The 21,689-nt window shown below is 50.5% G+C and overlaps 1 protein-coding gene across 1 annotated transcript in view; it reads right to left on the reverse strand.

Annotated features, from left to right (window-relative positions):
- Window positions 1-910: 910 nt before the first annotated feature.
- LOC135574402 (zinc finger CCCH domain-containing protein 13-like) overlaps window positions 911-21,689 on the reverse strand; it is a 40,259-nt gene continuing 19,480 nt past the window's right edge. Inside the window, exons 9-14 of the mRNA XM_065025992.1 lie at window positions 15,206-15,315; window positions 12,562-12,993; window positions 11,793-12,530; window positions 10,226-10,364; window positions 9,754-9,855; window positions 911-1,443 (exon numbers count right to left, since the gene is read on the reverse strand). Of these exons, the coding sequence (XP_064882064.1) occupies window positions 1,051-1,443; window positions 9,754-9,855; window positions 10,226-10,364; window positions 11,793-12,530; window positions 12,562-12,993; window positions 15,206-15,315 (1,914 nt within the window). The 3' untranslated portion in view covers window positions 911-1,050. The remainder of the gene's footprint in view (window positions 1,444-9,753; window positions 9,856-10,225; window positions 10,365-11,792; window positions 12,531-12,561; window positions 12,994-15,205; window positions 15,316-21,689) is intronic.

Consider the following 21,689-nt stretch of genomic DNA (forward strand, 5'->3'; position numbering starts at 1 on the left):
TACTGTCTGGCCCTGGGGGGTTTACAACCATGAGCAGGGTGCTACTGTCTGGCCCTGGGGGGGGAGGTTTACAACCATGAGCAGGGTGCTACTGTCTGGCCCTGGGGGGGGGAGGTTTACAACCATGAGCAGGGTGCTACTGTCTGGCCCGGTGATGGCTATTGAAGGAGATACCTGAAGGGTAATATTACCAGGCAACCAGACCTGCTTTAGGCAACTAGCCATCTGGCCTAAAGCAATAACCAACTTGGCTACTTACTGCAGGACAAGGAGTACAAGCTAAAGTGGAATGTCGTCTATACATCACCGTTAAAAACTATACAACAACATTAAGTATAGTATTTAAGAGAACATACAAGGTGTATATATAAAAAATAAACAATAAACATCAGGAAAGTAAAAAACCATGTGTAGACTGAACTGTTCCCTGGTTTCTACATCCTATAAGCAGGGCTTCTTCTCTCCTCTCATCCTCAGGGAAAGGAGGAGACATAACTCACTCCCCAGGTGAGTCTGTCTTTAGGAAAACACCCGAACGCCCTATTCACTAGAAGACCTAACACCCTGAATTTGTCCAATAAAAAAATACAATAAAAATAAAAACACTCGTTGTCCTTTTCCATTGCAAAACGTCTGCAATGTTTTTGAAACGGTGTGCACCTATGAATATGGGTGAGGAGGTTGTCCAAATACTCTGATTGGACAAGAGAGGGTTAAGAAACATCATAACCCCAGTTGGACAGCTGGTATGTTCCGTGTTCACCCCCTCTGATTCTGAGTTGGTATGTTCCATTGTTCTGTATGTTCCATTGTTCTGTATGTTCCATTGTTCTGTATGTTCCATTGTTCTGTATGTTCCATTGTTCTGTATGTTCCATTGTTCTGTTCTGTATGTTCCATTGTTCTGTCACCCCCCCCCCCCCCCAGGTGCAGATCTAGAATCAGTTTACCTCCCCAAATACTAACCTTCAACCATTGGTGGTCGAAAATTGTAACCTGCACCAAGAGTCTAGGGGCAACTTCACCCTGCTCCGTTTCTCACAGTGGAGCTCAGGATGAGGCTATTGGAGTTCGGCGCTCCCACCCTCTGGCACCTCCTCTGGCACCTCCTCTGGCACCTCCTCTGGCACCTCCTCTTCCCTCCTCTGGCACCTCCTCTTCCTTCTTCTCAGTCACGACCCCCTTCTCTCCTCCCCTCCTCTCCTCCAGTTGACTCATTCTCCTGCGAACCTCCTGCAGCACCTCTCCTCTCCTCTTCTGTTTCTCCCTCCATCTCTCCACCCTCTCCTCCTCTTCCCTCTCTTTCTCCTCCAGGAGCGAGCGGAGGAACTCGGGGCTGATGACGTTATCCTTGTCGTTAACCAATAGGAATGCGTTCTTGAAGCGGTTGTAGAGCATCGATGCCTTGTCCATCACGTCCTGGTTACTGCGGAAACGACGCATCTGGGAAGCACACAGGTGTGGTTAGGTGTGTGTACGTGGTAAAGGAGTTATTGTATCTGTCAGGTGTGTGTGGAGTTATTGTATCTGTCAGGTGTGTGTGTGTGTGTGTAGTTATTGGATCTGTCAGGTGTGTGTGTGTGTGTGTGTAGTTATTGGATCTGTCAGGTGTGTGTGTGTGTGTGTGTAGTTATTGGATCTGTCAGGTGTGTGTGTGTGTGTGTAGTTATTGGATCTGTCAGGTGTGGATCTGTCAGGTGTGTCTGTGTGTGTGTGTGTAGTTATTGGATCTGTCAGGTGTGTGTGTGTGTAGTTATTGGATCTGTCAGGTGTGTGTGTGTGTGTGTAGTTATTGGATCTGTCAGGTGTGTGTGTGTGTAGTTATTGGATCTGTCAGGTGTGTGTGTGTGTAGTTATTGGATCTGTCAGGTGTGTGTGTGTGTAGTTATTGGATCTGTCAGGTGTGTGTGTGTGTAGTTATTGGATGTACAGAACCAGTCTAAAGGTTGGACACACCTACTCATTCAACGGTTTTTATTTGTACGATGTCTTCACTATTATTCTACAGTGTAGAAAATAGTCAAAATAAAGAAAAACCCTGGAATGAGTATCTGTGTCCAAACTTTAGACTGGTTCTGTGTGCCTGGTTCTGTTCGTCAGCTGTGTGCCTGGTTCTGTTCGTCAGCTGTGTGTGCCTGGTTCTGTACGTCAGCTGTGTGCCTGGTTCTGTACGCCTGGTTCTGTACGTCAGCTGTGTGCCTGGTTCTGTTCGCCTGGTTCTGTACGTCAGCTGTGTGCCTGGTTCTGTTCCCCTGGTTCTGTACGTCAGCTGTGTGCCTGGTTCTGTACGTCAGCTGTGTGCCTGGTTCTGTTCGTCAGCTGTGTGCCTGGTTCTGTACGTCAGCTGTGTGCCTGGTTCTGTTCGCCTGGTTCTGTACGTCAGCTGTGTGCGCCTGGTTCTGTACGTCAGCTGTGTGCGCCTGGTTCTGTACGTCAGCTGTGTGCCTGGTTCTGTACGCCTGGTTCTGTTCGTCAGCTGTGTGTGCCTGGTTCTGTTCCCTGGTTCTGTACGTCAGCTGTGTGCCTGGTTCTGTACGTCGGCTGTGTGCCTGGTTCTGTTCCCCTGGTTCTGTACGTCAGCTGTGTGCCTGGTTCTGTTCCCCTGGTTCTGTACGTCAGCTGTGTGCGCCTGGTTCTGTTCGTCAGCTGTGTGTGCCTGGTTCTGTACCCCTGGTTCTGTTCGTCAGCTGTGTGTGCCTGGTTCTGTTCCCCTGGTTCTGTACGTCAGCTGTGTGCCTGGTTCTGTTCCCCTGGTTCTGTACGTCAGCTGTGTGTCTGGTTCTGTTCCCCTGGTTCTGTACGTCAGCTGTGTGCCTGGTTCTGTACGTCGGCTGTGTGCCTGGTTCTGTTCCCCTGGTTCTGTACGTCAGCTGTGTGCCTGGTTCTGTACGTCAGCTGTGTGTCTGGTTCTGTTCCCCTGGTTCTGTACATCAGCTGTGTGCCTGGTTCTGTACGTCAGCTGTGTGCCTGGTTCTGTACGTCAGCTGTGTGCCTGGTTCTGTGTGTCTGGTTCTGTACGTCGGCTGTGTGTGCCTGGTTCTGTTCGTCAGCTGTGTGCCTGGTTCTGTTCCCTGGTTCTGTACGTCGGCTGTGTGCCTGGTTCTGTTCGCCTGGTTCTGTACGTCGGCTGTGTGCGCCTGGTTCTGTACGTCAGCTGTGTGCCTGGTTCTGTTCGCCTGGTTCTGTTCGTCAGCTGTGTGCCTGGTTCTGTTCGTCAGCTGTGTGCCTGGTTCTGTACGTCAGCTGTGTGCCTGGTTCTGTACGTCAGCTGTGTGCCTGGTTCTGTACGTCAGCTGTGTGTGCCTGGTTCTGTGTGCCTGGTTCTGTATGTCAGCTGTGTGCCTGGTTCTGTACGTCGGCTGTGTGTGCCTGGTTCTGTTCCCCTGGTTCTGTACGTCAGCTGTGTGCCTGGTTCTGTTCGCCTGGTTCTGTACGTCAGCTGTGTGCCTGGTTCTGTTCGTCAGCTGTGTGCCTGGTTCTGTTCCCCTGGTTCTGTACGTCAGCTGTGTGCCTGGTTGTTCCCCTGGTTCTGTCGGCTGCTGTGTGCCTGGTTCTGTACGTCGGCTGTGTGTGTCTGGTTCTGTTCGTCAGCTGTGTGTGCCTGGTTCTGTTCGCCTGGTTCTGTTCGTCAGCTGTGTGCCTGGTTCTGTACGTCAGCTGTGTGCCTGGTTCTGTACGTCGGCTGTGTGTGCCTGGTTCTGTACGTCGGCTGTGTGCCTGTTCTGTTCTGGTTCTGTCGTCAGCTGTGTGTGTCTGGTTCTGTTCCCTGTGTGCCTGGTTCTGTACGTCAGCTGTGTGTCTGGTTCTGTTCGCCTGGTTCTGTACGTCAGCTGTGTGCCTGGTTCTGTACGTCAGCTGTGTGCCTGGTTCTGTACGTCAGCTGTGTGCCTGGTTCTGTACGTCGGCTGTGTGTGCCTGGTTCTGTACGTCAGCTGTGTGTGCCTGGTTCTGTACGTCGGCTGTGTGCCTGGTTCTGTTCGCCTGGTTCTGTACAGCTGTGTGCTGGTTCTGTACGTCAGCTGTGTGTCTGGTTCTGTACGTCAGCTGTGTGCCTGGTTCTGTACGTCAGCTGTGTGCCTGGTTCTGTACGTCGGCTGTGTGTGCCTGGTTCTGTTCGTCAGCTGTGTGCCTGGTTCTGTTCCCCTGGTTCTGTACGTCGGCTGTGTGTGCCTGGTTCTGTTCCCCTGGTTCTGTACGTCAGCTGTGTGCCTGGTTCTGTTCCCCTGGTTCTGTACGTCAGCTGTGTGCCTGGTTCTGTTCCCCTGGTTCTGTACGTCAGCTGTGTGCCTGGTTCTGTACGTCCGCTGTGTGTGCCTGGTTCTGTACGTCGGCTGTGTGTGCCTGGTTCTGTACGTCGGCTGTGTGTGCCTGGTTCTGTACGTCGGCTGTGTGCCTGGTTCTGTACGTCAGCTGTGTGTGGTTCTGTTCCTGGTTCTGGTTCCTGGTTCTGTACGTCAGCTGTGTGTGTCTGGTTCTGTACGTCAGCTGTGTGCCTGGTTCTGTACGTCGGCTGTGTGTGTCTGGTTCTGTACGTCAGCTGTGTGTCTGGTTCTGTTCCCCTGGTTCTGTACGTCGGCTGTGTGCCTGGTTCTGTACGTCGGCTGTGTGCCTGGTTCTGTACGTCAGCTGTGTGTGTCTGGTTCTGTACGTCAGCTGTGTGCCTGGTTCTGTACGTCTGTGTGTGCCTGGTTCTGTACGTCGGCTGTGTGTGTCTGGTTCTGTACGTCGGCTGTGTGTGTCTGGTTCTGTACGTCGGCTGTGTGCCTGGTTCTGTACGTCAGCTGTGTGCCTGGTTCTGTACGTCAGCTGTGTGCCTGGTTCTGTACGTCAGCTGTGTGCCTGGTTCTGTACGTCAGCTGTGTGCCTGGTTCTGTACGTCAGCTGTGTGCCTGGTTCTGTACGTCGGCTGTGTGTGTCTGGTTCTGTGTGCCTGGTTCTGTACGTCAGCTGTGTGTGTCTGGTTCTGTGTGCCTGGTTCTGTACATCAGCTGTGTGTGTCTGGTTCTGTACGTCAGCTGTGTGTGTCTGGTTCTGTGTGCCTGGTTCTGTACGTCAGCTGTGTGTGTCTGGTTCTGTGTGCCTGGTTCTGTACGTCAGCTGTGTGCCTGGTTCTGTACGTCAGCTGTGTGTGCCTGGTTCTGTGTGCCTGGTTCTGTGTGCCTGGTTCTGTGTGCCTGGTTCTGTACGTCAGCTGTGTGTGTCTGGTTCTGTGTGCCTGGTTCTGTACGTCAGCTGTGTGTGCCTGGTTCTGTACGTCAGCTGTGTGTGTCTGGTTCTGTACGTCGGCTGTGTGCCTGGTTCTGTACGTCGGCTGTGTGTGTCTGGTTCTGTGTGCCTGGTTCTGTACGTCAGCTGTGTGCCTGGTTCTGTACGTCAGCTGTGTGCCTGGTTCTGTACGTCGGCTGTGTGTGCCTGGTTCTGTACGTCGGCTGTGTGTGCCTGGTTCTGTACGTCGGCTGTGTGCCTGGTTCTGTACGTCGGCTGTGTGCCTGGTTCTGTACGTCGGCTGTGTGCCTGGTTCTGTACGTCAGCTGTGTGTGTCTGGTTCTGTACGTCAGCTGTGTGCCTGGTTCTGTACGTCGGCTGTGTGCCTGGTTCTGTACGTCAGCTGTGTGTCTGGTTCTGTTCCCCTGGTTCTGTACGTCGCTGTGTGTGGTTCTGTACGTCAGCTCTGGTTCTGTCTGTGTGCCTGGTTCTGGTTCTGTGTGTGGTTCTGTACGTCAGCTGTGTGTGTGCTGGTTCTGTACGTCAGCTGTGTGTGTCTGGTTCTGTGTGTGTGTCTGGTTCTGTACGTCAGCTGTGTGCCTGGTTCTGTACATCAGCTGTGTGCCTGGTTCTGTACGTCAGCTGTGTGTGCCTGGTTCTGTGTGCCTGGTTCTGTGTGCCTGGTTCTGTGTGCCTGGTTCTGTGTGTCTGGTTCTGTGTGCCTGGTTCTGTACGTCAGCTGTGTGTGTCTGGTTCTGTGTGCCTGGTTCTGTACGTCAGCTGTGTGTGTCTGGTTCTGTACGTCAGCTGTGTGTGTCTGGTTCTGTGTCGGCTGTGTGCTGGTTCTGTACGTCAGCTGTGTGTGTCTGGTTCTGTGTGCCTGGTTCTGTACGTCAGCTGTGTGTGTCTGGTTCTGTGTGTCTGGTTCTGTACGTCAGCTGTGTGCCTGGTTCTGTACGTCAGCTGTGTGCCTGGTTCTGTTCGTCAGCTGTGTGCCTGGTTCTGTACGTCGGCTGTGTGTGTCTGGTTCTGTACGTCAGCTGTGTGCCTGGTTCTGTACGTCAGCTGTGTGTGCCTGGTTCTGTGTGTGGTTCTGTGTGCCTGGTTCTGTGTGTCTGGTTCTGTACGTCAGCTGTGTGTGTCTGGTTCTGTGTGCCTGGTTCTGTACGTCAGCTGTGTGTGTCTGGTTCTGTACGTCAGCTGTGTGTGTCTGGTTCTGTACGTCAGCTGTGTGTGTCTGGTTCTGTGTGCCTGGTTCTGTACGTCAGCTGTGTGTGTCTGGTTCTGTACGTCAGCTGTGTGTGTCTGGTTCTGTGTGCCTGGTTCTGTACGTCAGCTGTGTGTGTCTGGTTCTGTACGTCAGCTGTGTGTGTCTGGTTCTGTACGTCAGCTGTGTGTGTCTGGTTCTGTGTGTGCCTGGTTCTGTCGTCAGCTGTGTGTGTTCTGTGTTGGTTCTGTACGTCAGCTGTGTGTGTCTGGTTCTGTGTGCCTGGTTCTGTACGTCAGCTGTGTGCCTGGTTCTGTACGTCAGCTGTGTGTGTCTGGTTCTGTACGTCAGCTGTGTGTGTCTGGTTCTGTACGTCAGCTGTGTGTGTCTGGTTCTGTACGTCAGCTGTGTGTGTCTGGTTCTGTACGTCAGCTGTGTGTGTCTGGTTCTGTACGTCAGCTGTGTTCGGAAAGTATTCAAATTCTTCGACTTTCTCAACATTTTGTTAAATTCTGGCCTTTTTCCAAAATTGATTACTTAAAACATTTTCTTCAATCTACACACAATACTCCATAATGACAAAGCGAAAACAGGTTTAGACATGTTTGAAAATGTATTAAAAGTAAAAAAATAGAAAAATCTTATTTACATAATATTCAGACCCTTTGATATGGGACTTGAAATTGATCTCAGGTGCGTCCTGTTTCCATTGATCATCCTTGAGATGTTTCTACAACTTGATTGGAGTCCACCTGTGGTAAATTCTATTGATTAGACATGATTTGGAAAGGCACACGCCTGTATATATAAAAGATCCCACAGTTAACAGTGCATGTCAAAGCAAAAACCAAGCCATGAGGTCAAAGGAATTGTCTGTAGAGCTCAGAGACAGGATTGTGTCGAGGCGCAGATCTGGGGAAGGACACCAAAACATTTCTGCAGTATTGAAGTTCACCAAGAACACAATGGCCTCCATCATTCTTAAATGGAGGAAGTTTGGAACCACCAAGACTCTTCCTAGAGCTGGCCGTCCGGACAAACTGAAGGTGAGGGGACCAATAACCCGATGGTCCCTCTGAGAAAGCTCCAGAGTTCCTCTGTGGAGATGGGAGAACCTTCCAGAAGGACAACCATCTCTGCAGCACTCCATCAAATCAGGCCTTTATGGTAGAGTGGCCAGACAGAAGTCACTCCTCAGTAAAAGGCACATGACAGCATGCTTAGAGTTTGCCAAAAGGCACCTAAAGACTCTCAGACCATGAGAAACAAGATTCTCTGGTCTGATGAAACCAAGATTGAACACTTGGTCCTGAACGCCAAGCTTCACGTCTAGAGGAAACCCGATACCATCCCTACGGTGAAACATGGTGGTGGCAGCATCATGCTGTGGGGATGTTTTTCAGCGGCAGGGACTGGGAGTCTAGTCAGGATCGAGGTAAAGATTAACAGAACAAAGTACAGAAAGATCCTTGATGAAAACCTGCTCCAGAGCATTCAGGACCTCAGACTGGGGTGAAGGTTCACCTTCCAACAGGATAACGGGACAAGTCTCTGAATGTCCTTGAGTGGCCCAGCCAGAGCCCAGACTTGAACCTGATCGAACATCTCTGGAGAGACCTGAAAATAGCTGTGCAGCGACGCTCCCCATCCAACCTCACAGAGCTTGAGAGGATCTGCACAGAAGAATGGGAGAAACTCCCCAAATACAGGTGTGCCAAGCTTGTAACTGAGTAAAGGGTCTGAATGCGTTTAAAAATATATATTTAATACACGTTAAACCTGTTTTTCTTTGTCATTATGATGTTTTCTATTGTGATGTCATTATGGGATATTGTGATGTCATTATGGGATATTGTGATGTCATTATGGGATATTGTGATGTCATTATGGGATATTGTGATGTCATTGTGGGGTATTGTGTGTAGATTGATGAGGGAAAAAAAACAAACAATTTAATACATTTTAGAATAAGGCTGTTATGTAACAAAATATGGAAAAGGTCAAGGGGTAGAAATGCAAGTTTAGGGCGTTGGTCAAAAGTTGTGCTCACTCATCCTCAAGTCAAACCACTTTAGTTTTGACCAGAGGATTATAGGGGATTATGACCTTGCTATAGTAGGTCAATGTCTGCTTCCCGGGGGGGGGGGGGGGGGTTATAAACTGTTGTGCTATTTCTGAGAAGACTACACACACACACACAATGATTTATGAAGCTGTGGGGCCTTGTTCAAAAGGAGCTGGCTGTGGGTCCTTGTTCAAAAGGAGCTGGCTGTGGGTCCTTGTTCAAAAGGAGCTGGCTGTGGGGCCTTGTTCAAAAGGAGCTGGCTGTGGGGCCTTGTTCAAAAGGAGCTGGCTGTGGGGCCTTGTTCAAAAGGAGCTGGCTGTGGGTCCTTGTTCAAAAGGAGCTGGCTGTGGGTCCTTGTTCAAAAGGAGCTGGCTGTGGGGCCTTGTTCAAAGCTGGCTGTGGGTCCTTGTTCAAAAGGAGCTGGCTGTGGGGCCTTGTTCAAAGCTGGCTGTGGGAGCTGGCTGTGGGGCCTTGTTCAAAAGGAGCTGGCTGTGGGTCCTTGTTCAAAAGGAGCTGGCTGTGGGGCCTTGTTCAAAAGGAGCTGGCTGTGGGGCCTTGTTCAAAAGGAGCTGGCTGTGGGGCCTTGTTCAAAAGGAGCTGGCTGTGGGGCCTTGTTCAAAAGGAGCTGGCTGTGGGGCCTTGTTCAAAAGGAGCTGGCTGTGGGGCCTTGTTCAAAAGGAGCTGGCTGTGGGTCCTTGTTCAAAAGGAGCTGGCTGTGGGGCCTTGTTCAAAAGGAGCTGGCTGTGGGGCCTTGTTCAAAAGGAGCTGGCTGTGGGGCCTTGTTCAAAAAAAGGAGCTGGCTGTGGGGCCTTGTTCAAAAGGAGCTGGCTGTGGGGCCTTGTTCAAAGGAGCTGGCTGTGGGTCCTTGTTCAAAAGGAGCTGGCTGTGGGGCCTTGTTCAAAAGAGCTGGCTGTGAAAACTCCCAAATACAGCTGGCTGTGGGCTTGTTCAATCATAAAAAAGAAGACTCCAGGCTGTAATCTGCCAAGCTTGTAGCATCATACCCAAGAAGACTCCAGGCTGTAATCGCTGCCAAGCTTGTAGCATCATACCCAAGAAGACTCCAGGCTGTAATCGCTGCCAAGCTTGTAGCATCATACCCAAGAAGACTCAATTCTGTAAACACTGCCAAAGGTGCTTCAACAAAGTACTGAGTAAAGGGTCTGAATACTGAATTTTTAATAAATTTGCAAAAACTTCTAAAAACAGATTTTTTGCTTTGTCATTATGGGGTATTGTCAGGTGTTTTATTGGATGTATATAGTAGCAGTCGTACCTTTCTGAGCGTAGTGATGAGTTCACTGTGTCTCTGGACGTGTTGTGATGTTACATAGACCATACTGAGTTGGTCCAGCGCTGTCAGACACTTACTAATATCCTGAGAGACAGAGACAGAGAGACATACACACAGAGAAAAAGAGAGAGACAGTGAGAGAGACACAGAGACGCACAGAGACGCACAGAGAAACACAGAGAAACACAGAGACACACAGAGAAAAAGAGAGAGACAGTGAGAGAGAGACACACAGAGACACACAGAGACAGACAGAGACAGTGAGAGACACACAGAGACACACAGAGACACACAGAGAAAAAGAGAGAGACAGTGAGAGAGAGAGAGAGAGACGTTATATAGAACATAGTGAGTTGGTCCAGGACTATCAGACACCGAATAATTTCCTGATGGATGGGGGTGGGGGGTAAACGGTTATTTCTCAAATAGATCAAAGGTTGTGCGCGTGACTCACAGGGTTGTCCGTCTTCAGAGAGATGCGTATGTCTCCGTGTATACGGTGCAGGGTAGAGTCCGTTAGACTGAAAGATTCTTTAGTGGCATGTAGCTTGGACACGCTGTCTGTTATCTGGCTGTCCCCTGGTACACCTCTCCTGGTACAGAGAAGACAACCATTGGTTAGTTATGATCACCGACAGGTACAGGGCAGACAGGTAGATAAAGGACAGGTACAGGGCAGACAGGTAGATAAAATACAGGTACAGGGGAGACAGGCAGACAGGTAGATAAAGGACAGGTACAGGGCAGACAGGTATATAAAAGACAGGTACAGGGCAGACAGGTAGATAAAGGACAGGTACAGGGGAGACGGGTAGACAGGTAGATAAAGGACAGGTACAGGGCAGACAGGTAGATAAAAGACAGGTACAAGGCAGACAGGTAGATAAAGGACAGGTACAGGGCAGACAGGTAGATAAAGGACAGGTACAGGGGAGACAGGCAGACAAAGGACAGGTACAGGGGAGACAGGCAGACAGGTAGATAAAAGACAGGTACAGGGCAGACAGGTAGATAAAAGACAGGTACAGGGGAGACAGGGAGACAGGTAGATAAAGGACAGGTACAGGGGAGACGGGTAGATAAAGGACAGGTACAGGGCAGACAGGCAGATAAAGGACAGGTACAGGGCAGACAGGCAGACAGGTAGATAAAAGACAGGTACAGGGCAGACAGGTAGATAAAAGACAGGTACAGGGGAGACAGGCAGACAGGTAGATAAAAGACAGGTACAGGGCAGACAGGCAGACAGGTAGATAAAAGACAGGTACAGGGCAGACAGGCAGACAGGCAGATAAAGGACAGGTAGATAAAGGACAGGTACAGGGGAGACAGGTAGATAAAAGACAGGTACAGGGGAGACAGGCAGACAGGTAGATAAAAGACAGGTACAGGGCAGACAGGCAGACAGGCAGATAAAGGACAGGTAGATAAAGGACAGGTACAGGGGAGACAGGCAGACAGGCAGATAAAAGACAGGTACAGGGGAGACAGGCAGATAAAAGACAGGTACAGGGCAGACAGGCAGATAAAAGACAGGTACAGGGCAGACAGGCAGATAAAAGACAGGTACAGGGCAGACAGGCAGATAAAAGACAGGTACAGGGCAGACAGGCAGATAAAAGACAGGTACAGGGCAGACAGGCAGATAAAAGACAGGTACAGGGCAGACAGGTAGATAAAAGACAGGTACAGGGCAGACAGGTAGATAAAAGACAGGTACAGGGCAGACAGGTAGATAAAAGACAGGTACAGGGCAGACGGGTAGATAAAAGACAGGTACAGGGCAGACGGGTAGATAAAAGACAGGTACAGGGGAGACGGGTAGATAAAGGACAGGTACAGGGCAGACGGGTAGATAAAGGACAGGTACAGGGGAGACAGGCAGACCGGTAGATAAAAGACAGGTACAGGGCAGACAGGTAGATAAAGGACAGGTACAGGGGAGACAGGCAGACAGGTAGATAAAGGACAGGTACAGGGGAGACAGGCAGGACAGACGGGTTATTCATTCCTGTACTCACTGAGGTGATTTAGGCTCCTCCTCCTGTAGTCTCTCTACCTTTTCTGTCTCCAGTTTCTTGACTTCGGACTTCGTAGCCTCCGCCCGGCTCGAGTCGGACTTCTTAGCCTCCGCCCGGCTCGAGTCGGACTTCTTAGCCTCCGCCCGGCTCGAGTCGGACTTCTTAGCCTCCGCCCGGCTCGAGTCGGACTTCTTAGCCTCCGCCCGGCTCGAGTCGGACTTCTTAGCCTCCGCCCGGCTCGAGTCGGACTTCTTAGCCTCCGCCCGGCTCGAGTCGGACTTCTTAGCCTCCGCCCGGCTCGAGTCGGACTTCTTAGCCTCCGCCCGGGTCGAGTCGGACTTCTTAGCCTCCGCCCGGCTCGAGTCGGACTTCTTAGCCTCCGCCCGGGTCGAGTCGGACTTCTTAGCCTCCGCCCGGGTCGAGTCGGACTTCTTAGCCTCCGCCCGGGTCGAGTCGGACTTCTTAGCCTCCGCCCGGGTCGAGTCGGACTTCTTAGCCTCCGCCCGGGTCGAGTCGGACTTCTTAGCCTCCGCCCGGGTCGAGTCGGACTTCTTAGCCTCCGCCCGGGTCGAGTCGGACTTCTTAGCCTCCGCCCGGGTCGAGTCGGACTTCTTAGCCTCCGCCCGGGTCGAGTCGGACTTCTTAGCCTCCGCCCGGGTCGAGTCGGACTTCTTAGCCTCCGCCCGGGTCGAGTCGGACTTCTTAGCCTCCGCCCGGGTCCGCCCGGGTCGAGTCGGACTTCTTAGCCTCCGCCCGGGTCGAGTCGGACTTCTTAGCCTCCGCCCGGGTCGAGTCGGACTTCTTAGCCTCCGCCCGGGTCGAGTCGGACTTCTTAGCCTCCGCCCGGGTCGAGTCGGACTTCTTAGCCTCCGCCCGGGTCGAGTCGGACTTCTTAGCCTCCGCCCGGGTCGAGTCGGACTTCTTAGCCTCCGCTGATTTCTTGCTCTCCACTTTCTTCTCCATCTTTTGTTCTTCCGTTTTCGTCCTTTCCACCTTCTCATCTGTTTTCTTCCTGTCCGTTGCCTTTCCGCCTGCTGTCTTGCCGCCTGCTGTCTTGCCGCCTGCGGTCTTGCCGCCTGCTGTCTTGCCGCCTGCTGTCTTGCCGCCTGCTGTCTTGCCGCCTGCTGTCTTACTCGCTGTTTTTCTGTCCCTTTTCTGCCCGCCTGTCTTTCTACTCTTCTTCTCTTCAGCTCCATTTTTCCTGATGAAAGGAAGAAAAAAAAGTAGATTATTTCAGAGCTTAGGGCAGTGTAGGGCAGTGTGGGTCAGTGTAGGGCAGTGTGGGGCAGTGTAGGGCAGTGTGGGGCAGTGTAGAGCAGTGTAGAGCAGTGTGGGGCAGTGTGGGGCAGTGTAGAGCAGCGTGGGGCAGTGTAGAGCAGCGTGGGGCAGTGTAGGGCAGTGTAGGGCAGCGTGGGGCAGTGTGGGGCAGTGTAGGGCAGTGTAGAGCAGTGTAGGGCAGTGTAGGGCAGTGTAGAGCAGTGTAGGGCAGTGTACAGCAGTGTACAGCAGTGTGGGGCAGTGTGGGGCAGTGTAGAGCAGTGTGGGGCAGTGTAGGGCAGTGTAGGGCAGTGTGGGGCAGTGTAGAGCAGTGTAGAGCAGTGTGGGGCAGTGTGGGGCAGTGTAGGGCAGTGTGGGGCAGTGTAGAGCAGTGTGGGGCAGTGTAGAGCAGTGTGGGGCAGTGTAGAGCAGTGTAGGGCAGTGTAGAGCAGTGTGGGGCAGTGTAGAGCAGTGTAGAGCAGTGTGGGGCAGTGTGGGGCAGTGTGGGGCAGTGTAGGGCAGTGTAGAGCAGTGTGGGGCAGTGTGGGGCAGTGTGGGGCAGTGTAGAGCAGTGTAGAGCAGTGTGGGGCAGTGTAGAGCAGTGTGGGGCAGTGTGGGGCAGTGTGGGGCAGTGTAGAGCAGTGTGGGGCAGTGTGGGGCAGTGTAGGGCAGTGTAGAGCAGTGTAGGGCAGTGTGGGGCAGTGTGGGGCAGTGTAGGGCAGTGTGGGGCAGTGTAGAGCAGTGTAGGGCAGTGTGGGGCAGTGTGGGGCAGTGTAGAGCAGTGTGGGGCAGTGTGGGGTAGTGTGGGGCAGTGTGGGGCAGTGTGGGGCAGTGTAGAGCAGTGTAGAGCAGTGTGGGGCAGTGTGGGGCAGTGTGGGGCAGTGTAGGGCAGTGTGGGGCAGTGTAGGGCAGTGTGGGGCAGTGTGGGGCAGTGTGGGGCAGTGTGGGGCAGTGTGGGGCAGTGTGGGGCAGTGTAGAGCAGTGTGGGGCAGTGTAGAGCAGTGTAGGGCAGTGTGGAGCAGTGTAGGGCAGTGTGGAGCAGTGTGGGGCAGTGTGGGGCAGTGTGGGGCAGTGTGGGGCAGTGTAGAGCAGTGTAGAGCAGTGTGGAGCAGTGTAGAGCAGTGTGGAGCAGTGTAGAGCAGTGTGGGGCAGTGTAGAGCAGTGTAGAGCAGTGTAGAGCAGTGTGGGGCAGTGTAGAGCAGTGTGGGGCAGTGTAGAGCAGTGTGGGGCAGTGTAGAGCAGTGTGGGGCAGTGTAGAGCAGTGTGGGGCAGTGTAGAGCAGTGTGGGGCAGTGTAGAGCAGTGTGGGGCAGTGTAGGGCAGTGTAGAGCAGTGTGGGGCAGTGTAGAGCAGTGTAGGGCAGTGTAGGGCAGTGTGGAGCAGTGTGGAGCAGTGTAGAGCAGTGTGGAGCAGTGTAGGGCAGTGTAGGGCAGTGTGGGGCAGTGTAGGGCAGTGTGGAGCAGTGTAGGGCAGTGTGGAGCAGTGTGGAGTGTAGGGTAGTGTAGGGTAGTGTAGAGCAGTGTGGAGCAGTGTAGAGCAGTGTAGAGCAGTGTGGAGCAGTGTAGGGCAGTGTGGGGCAGTGTGGAGCAGTGTGGGGCAGTGTAGGGCAGTGTAGGGCAGTGTGGGGCAGTGTGGGGCAGTGTAGGGCAGTGTGGAGCAGTGTGGGGTGTGCGTATTCATGAGGCGTGTGTGCGTATTCATGAGGCGTGTGTGCGTATTCATGAGGCGTGTGTGCGTATTCATGAGGCGTGTGTGCGTATTCATGAGGCGTGTGTGCGTATTCATGAGGCGTGTGTGCGTATTCATGAGGCGTGTGTGCGTATTCATGAGGCGTGTGTGCGTATTCATGAGGCGTGTGTGCGTATTCATGAGGCGTGTGTGCGTATTCATGAGGCGTGTGTGCGTATTCATGAGGCGTGTGTGCGTATTCATGAGGCGTGTGCGTATTCATGAGGCGTGTGCGTATTCATGAGGCGTGTGTGTGTATTCATGAGGCGTGTGTGTGTGTATTCATGAGGTGTGTGTGTGTATTCATGAGGTGTGTGTGTGTATTCATGAGGTGTGTGTGTGTATTCATGAGGTGTGTGTGTGTATTCATGAGGTGTGTGTGTGTATTCATGAGGTGTGTGTGTGTGTATTCATGAGGTGTGTGCTCACGGTGTCCGTGTAGGTTTAAGGCTGTGTCTTCTCAGGCCCTTCCTTCTAGTGAGAAGTCCTTGTAGAGACTTCAGGACACTCTCTCTCCTGGCCGCCAGACGCCGCCGACGCTACACACACACACAGGATGTGATGTCACTAACAGGATATTACATCACTATCAATCTTCACTAATATAGGACAGTTGACCTGGTCTGCATTTCAAACGACACTCCATATAGTTAAGAGATATAGATAGAGAACAAGTGTTGCACGGTATAACTTATAACTATATAACTAGCTATAACTCACGGTATAACTTATAACTATATAACTAGCTATAACTCACGGTATACCCAAACTTCTGTATTTCCACACTAGACCATGAAAAACGGTTTGGTACTAAAATGTGTGTTACTTTCGGTACTTCTGCCAAATGTCTCAAAGATCAAGCCTGTATATCAGCATAGCCGACCTCTTATAGCCTGCACCCGGTCAGCTCCACTAACTCACTGTTAGCCTGGGAGTCTGGGCTGTATCATGTTAGCTCCACTAGCTCACTGCTAGCCTGTACTGGGAGTCTGGGCTGCATCATTTTAGCTCCACTAACTCACTGCTAGCCTGCACTGGGAGTCTGGGCTGCATCATGTTAGCTCCACTAACTCACTGCTAGCCTGGGAGTCTGGACTGCACCATGTTAGCTTCACTAACTCCCTGCTAGCCTGGGAGTCTGGGCTGCATCATGTTAGCTCCACTAACTCACTGCTAGCCTGGGAGTCTGGGCTGCATCATGTTAGCTCCACTAACTCACTGCTAGCCTGGGAGTCTGGACTGCATCATGTTAGCTCTACTAACTCACTGCTAGCCTGGGAGTCTGGACTGCACCATGTTAGCTTCACTAACTCACTGCTAGCCTGCACTGGGAGTCTGGGCTGCATCATGTTAGCTCCACTAACTCCCTGCTAGCCTTTACTGGGAGTCTGGGCTGCATCATGTTAGCTCCACTAATTCACTGCTAGCCTGGGAGTCTGGGCTGCATCATGTTAGCTCCACTAACTCACTGCTAGCCTGTACTGGGAGTCTGGGCTGCATCATGTTAGTTCCACTAACTCACTGTTAGCCTGGGAGTCTGGACTGCATCATGTTAGCTCCACTAACTCACTGCTAGCCTGCACTGGGAGTCTGGACTGCATCATGTTAGCTCCACTAACTCACTGTTAGCCTGGAGTCTGGACTGCATCATGTTAGCTCCACTAACTCACTGCTAGCCTGGGGAGTCTGGGCTGCTGGCCTGGGATCTGGACTGCATCATGTTAGCTCCACTAACTCACTGCTAGCCTGGGAGTCTGGACTGCATCATGTTAGCTCCACTAACTCACTGCTAGCCTGGGAGTCTGGACTGCATCATGTTAGCTCCACTAACTCACTGCTAGCCTGCACTGGGAGTCTGGACTGCATCATGTTAGCTCCACTAACTCACTGTTAGCCTGGGAGTCTGGACTGCATCATGTTAGCTCCACTAACTCACTGCTAGCCTGCACTGGGAGTCTGGACTGCATCATGTTAGCTCCACTAACTCACTGCTCGCCTGGGAGTCTGGGCTGCATCATGTTAGCTCCACTAACTCACTGCTGGCCTGTACTGGGAGTCTGGACTGCATCATGTTAGCTCCACTAACTCACTGCTAGCCTGGGAGTCTGGGCTGCATCATGTTAGCTCCACTAACTCACTGCTAGCCTGGGAGTCTGGACTGCATCATGTTAGCTCCACTAACTCACTGCTAGCCTGGGAGTCTGGACTGCATCATGTTAGCTCCACTAACTCACTGCTAGCCTGCACTGGGAGTCTGGACTGCATCATGTTAGCTCCACTAACTCACTGTTAGCCTGGGAGTCTGGACTGCATCATGTTAGCTCCACTAACTCACTGCTAGCCTGCACTGGGAGTCTGGACTGCATCATGTTAGCTCCACTAACTCACTGCTCGCCTGGGAGTCTGGGCTGCATCATGTTAGCTCCACTAACTCACTGCTGGCCTGTACTGGGAGTCTGGACTGCATCATGTTAGCTCCACTAACTCACTGCTAGCCTGGGAGTCTGGGCTGCATCATGTTAGCTCCACTAACTCACTGCTAGCCTGGGAGTCTGGACTGCATCATGTTAGCTCCACTAACTCACTGCTAGCCTGGAAGTCTGGACTGCATCATGTTAGCTCCACTAACTCACTGCTAGCCTGCACTGGGAGTCTGGACTGCATCATGTTAGCTCCACTAACTCACTGCTCGCCTGGGAGTCTGGGCTGCATCATGTTAGCTCCACTAACTCACTGCTGGCCTGTACTGGGAGTCTGGACTGCATCATGTTAGCTCCACTAACTCACTGCTAGCCTGGGAGTCTGGGCTGCATCATGTTAGCTCCACTAACTCACTGCTAGCCTGGGAGTCTGGACTGCATCATGTTAGCTCCACTAACTCACTGCTAGCCTGGGAGTCTGGACTGCATCATGTTAGCTCCACTAACTCACTGCTAGCCTGTACTGGGAGTCTGGACTGCGTCATGTTAGCTCCACTAACTCACTGCTAGCCTGTACTGGGAGTCTGGACTGCATCATGTTAGCTCCACTAACTCACTGCTAGCCTGGGAGTCTGGACTGCATCATGTTAGCTCCACTAACTCACTGCTAGCCTGGGAGTCTGGACTGCGTCATGTTAGCTCCACTAACTCACTGCTAGCCTGGGAGTCTGGGCTGCATCATGTTAGCTCCACTAACTCACTGCTAGCCTGTACTGGGAGTCTGGACTGCATCATGTTAGCTCCACTAACTCACTGCTAGCCTGTACTGGGAGTCTGGACTGCATCATGTTAGCTCCACTAACTCACTGCTAGCCTGGGAGTCTGGGCTGCATCATGTTAGCTCCACTAACTCACTGCTATCCTGGGAGTCTGGACTGCATCATGTTAGCTCCACTAACTCACTGCTAGCCTGGGAGTCTGGGCTGCATCATGTTAGCTCCACTAACTCACTGCTAGCCTGGGAGTCTGGGCTGCATCATGTTAGCTCCACTGACTCACTGCTAGCCTGGGAGTCTGGGCTGCATCATGTTAGCTCCACTAACTCACTGCTAGCCTGGGAGTCTGGGCTGCATCATGTTAGCTCCACTAACTCACTGCTAGCCTGGGAGTCTGGACTGCATCATGTTAGCTCCACTAACTCACTGCTAGCCTGGGAGTCTGGACTGCGTCATGTTAGCTCCACTAACTCACTGCTAGCCTGGGAGTCTGGGCTGCATCATGTTAGCTCCACTAACTCACTGCTAGCCTGTACTGGGAGTCTGGACTGCATCATGTTAGCTCCACTAACTCACTGCTAGCCTGTACTGGGAGTCTGGACTGCATCATGTTAGCTCCACTAACTCACTGCTAGCCTGGGAGTCTGGGCTGCATCATGTTAGCTCCACTAACTCACTGCTAGCCTGGGAGTCTGGGCTGCATCATGTTAGCTCCACTAACTCACTGCTAGCCTGGGAGTCTGGGCTGCATCATGTTAGCTCCACTAACTCACTGCTAGCCTGGGAGTCTGGACTGCGTCATGTTAGCTCCACTAACTCACTGCTAGCCTGGGAGTCTGGACTGCGTCATGTTAGCTCCACTGACTCACTGCTGTACTCAATACCATCTGCTTCATCTTGCCTATGCCGTTCTGTACCATCACTCATTCATATATCTTTATGTACATATTCTTTATCCCTTTACACTTGTGTGTATAAGGTAGTAGTTTTGGAATTGTTAGCTAGATTACTCGTTGGTTATTACTGCATTGTCGGAACTAGAAGCACAAGCATTTCGCAACACTCGCAGCCCAGACTCCCAGTACAGGCTAGCAGTGAGTTAACATCTGCTAACCATGTGTATGTGACCATTAACATCTGCTAAGCATGTGTATGTGACCATCTGCTAACCATGTGACCATTAACATCTGCTAACCATGTGACCATTAACATCTGCTAACCATGTGACCATTAACATCTGCTAACCATGTGACCAATAACATCTGCTAACCATGTGACCAATAACATCTGTTAACCATGTGTATGTGACCATTAACATCTGCTAACCATGTGTATGTGACCAATAACATCTGCTAACCATGTGTATGTGACCAATAACATCTGCTAACCATGTGTATGTGACCATTAACATCTGCTAACCATGTGTATGTGACCATTAACATCTGCTAACCATGTGACCAATAACATCTGCTAACCATGTGTATGTGACCATTAACATCTGCTAACCATGTGTATGTGACCAATAACATCTGCTAACCATGTGACCATTAACATCTGCTAACCATGTGTATGTGACCATTAACATCTGTTAACCATGTGTATGTGACCATTAACATCTGCTAACCATGTGTATGTGACCATTAACATCTGCTAACCATGTGTATGTGACCAATAACATCTGCTAACCATGTGTATGTGACCATTAACATCTGTTAACCATGTGTATGTGACCAATAACATCTGCTAACCATGTGTATGTGACCATTAACATCTGCTAACCATGTGTATGTGACCATTAACATCTGCTAACCATGTGTATGTGACCATTAACATCTGCTAACCATGTGTATGTGACCATTACCATCTGCTAACCATGTGACCATTAACATCTGCTAACCATGTGTATGTGACCATTACCATCTGCTAACCATGTGACCATTAACATCTGCTAACCATGTGACCATTAACATCTGCTAACCATGTGTATGTGACCATTAACATCTGCTAACCATGTGTATGTGACCATTAACATCTGCTAACCATGTGTATGTGACCATTAACATCTGCTAACCATGTGTATGTGACCAATAACATCTGCTAACCATGTGTATGTGACCATTAACATCTGTTAACCATGTGTATGTGACCAATAACATCTGCTAACCATGTGTATGTGACCATTAACATCTGCTAACCATGTGACCAATAACATCTGCTAACCATGTGTATGTGACCAATAACATCTGCTAACCATGTGTATGTGACCATTAACATCTGCTAACCATGTGTATGTGACCATTAACATCTGCTAACCATGTGTATGTGACCATTAACATCTGCTAACCATGTGTATGTGACCATTAACATCTGCTAACCATGTGTATGTGACCAATAACATCTGCTAACCATGTGTATGTGACCATTAACATCTGCTAACCATGTGTATGTGACCATTAACATCTGCTAACCATGTGTATGTGACCATTAACATCTGCTAACCATGTGTATGTGACCATTAACATCTGCTAACCATGTGTATGTGACCATTAACATCTGCTAACCATGTGACCAATAACATCTGCTAACCATGTGTATGTGACCATTAACATCTGCTAACCATGTGTATGTGACCATTAACATCTGCTAACCATGTGTATGTGACCATTAACATCTGCTAACCATGTGTATGTGACCATTACCATCTGCTAACCATGTGACCATTAACATCTGCTAACCATGTGTATGTGACCATTACCATCTGCTAACCATGTGACCATTAACATCTGCTAACCATGTGACCATTAACATCTGCTAACCATGTGTATGTGACCATTAACATCTGCTAACCATGTGTATGTGACCATTAACATCTGCTAACCATGTGTATGTGACCATTAACATCTGCTAACCATGTGTATGTGACCATTAACATCTGCTAACCATGTGTATGTGACCATTACCATCTGCTAACCATGTGACCATTAACATCTGCTAACCATGTGTATGTGACCATTACCATCTGCTAACCATGTGACCATTAACATCTGCTAACCATGTGACCATTAACATCTGCTAACCATGTGTATGTGACCATTAACATCTGCTAACCATGTGTATGTGACCATTAACATCTGCTAACCATGTGTATGTGACCATTAACATCTGCTAACCATGTGTATGTGACCATTAACATCTGCTAACCATGTGTATGTGACCAATAACATCTGCTAACCATGTGTATGTGACCATTAACATCTGCTAACCATGTGTATGTGACCAATAACATCTGCTAACCATGTGTATGTGACCATTAACATCTGTTAACCATGTGACCAATAACATCTGTTAACCATGTGTATGTGACCATTAACATCTGTTAACCATGTGACCAATAACATCTGCTAACCATGTGTATGTGACCATTAACATCTGTTAACCATGTGACCAATAACATCTGCTAACCATGTGTATGTGACCAATACATTTGATTCTACACCTGCATTGCTTGCTGTTTAAATTACCGTTATGTAATTAAATTGGTAAAAAAAATAAAAATGGTAAAATTGATTGCATACTGAACTAAAATATAAAACGCAACGTGGAACAAATAACGATTTTACTGAGTTATAGTTCATAATATAAGGAAATCAGTCAATTTAAATTAATTAGGGCCTAATCTATAGATTTCACATGACTGGGAATACAGATGTGAATCTG

This window comes from Oncorhynchus nerka, linkage group LG12, assembly GCF_034236695.1.
Source record: "Oncorhynchus nerka isolate Pitt River linkage group LG12, Oner_Uvic_2.0, whole genome shotgun sequence".
NCBI classification, from domain to species: domain Eukaryota; kingdom Metazoa; phylum Chordata; class Actinopteri; order Salmoniformes; family Salmonidae; genus Oncorhynchus; species Oncorhynchus nerka.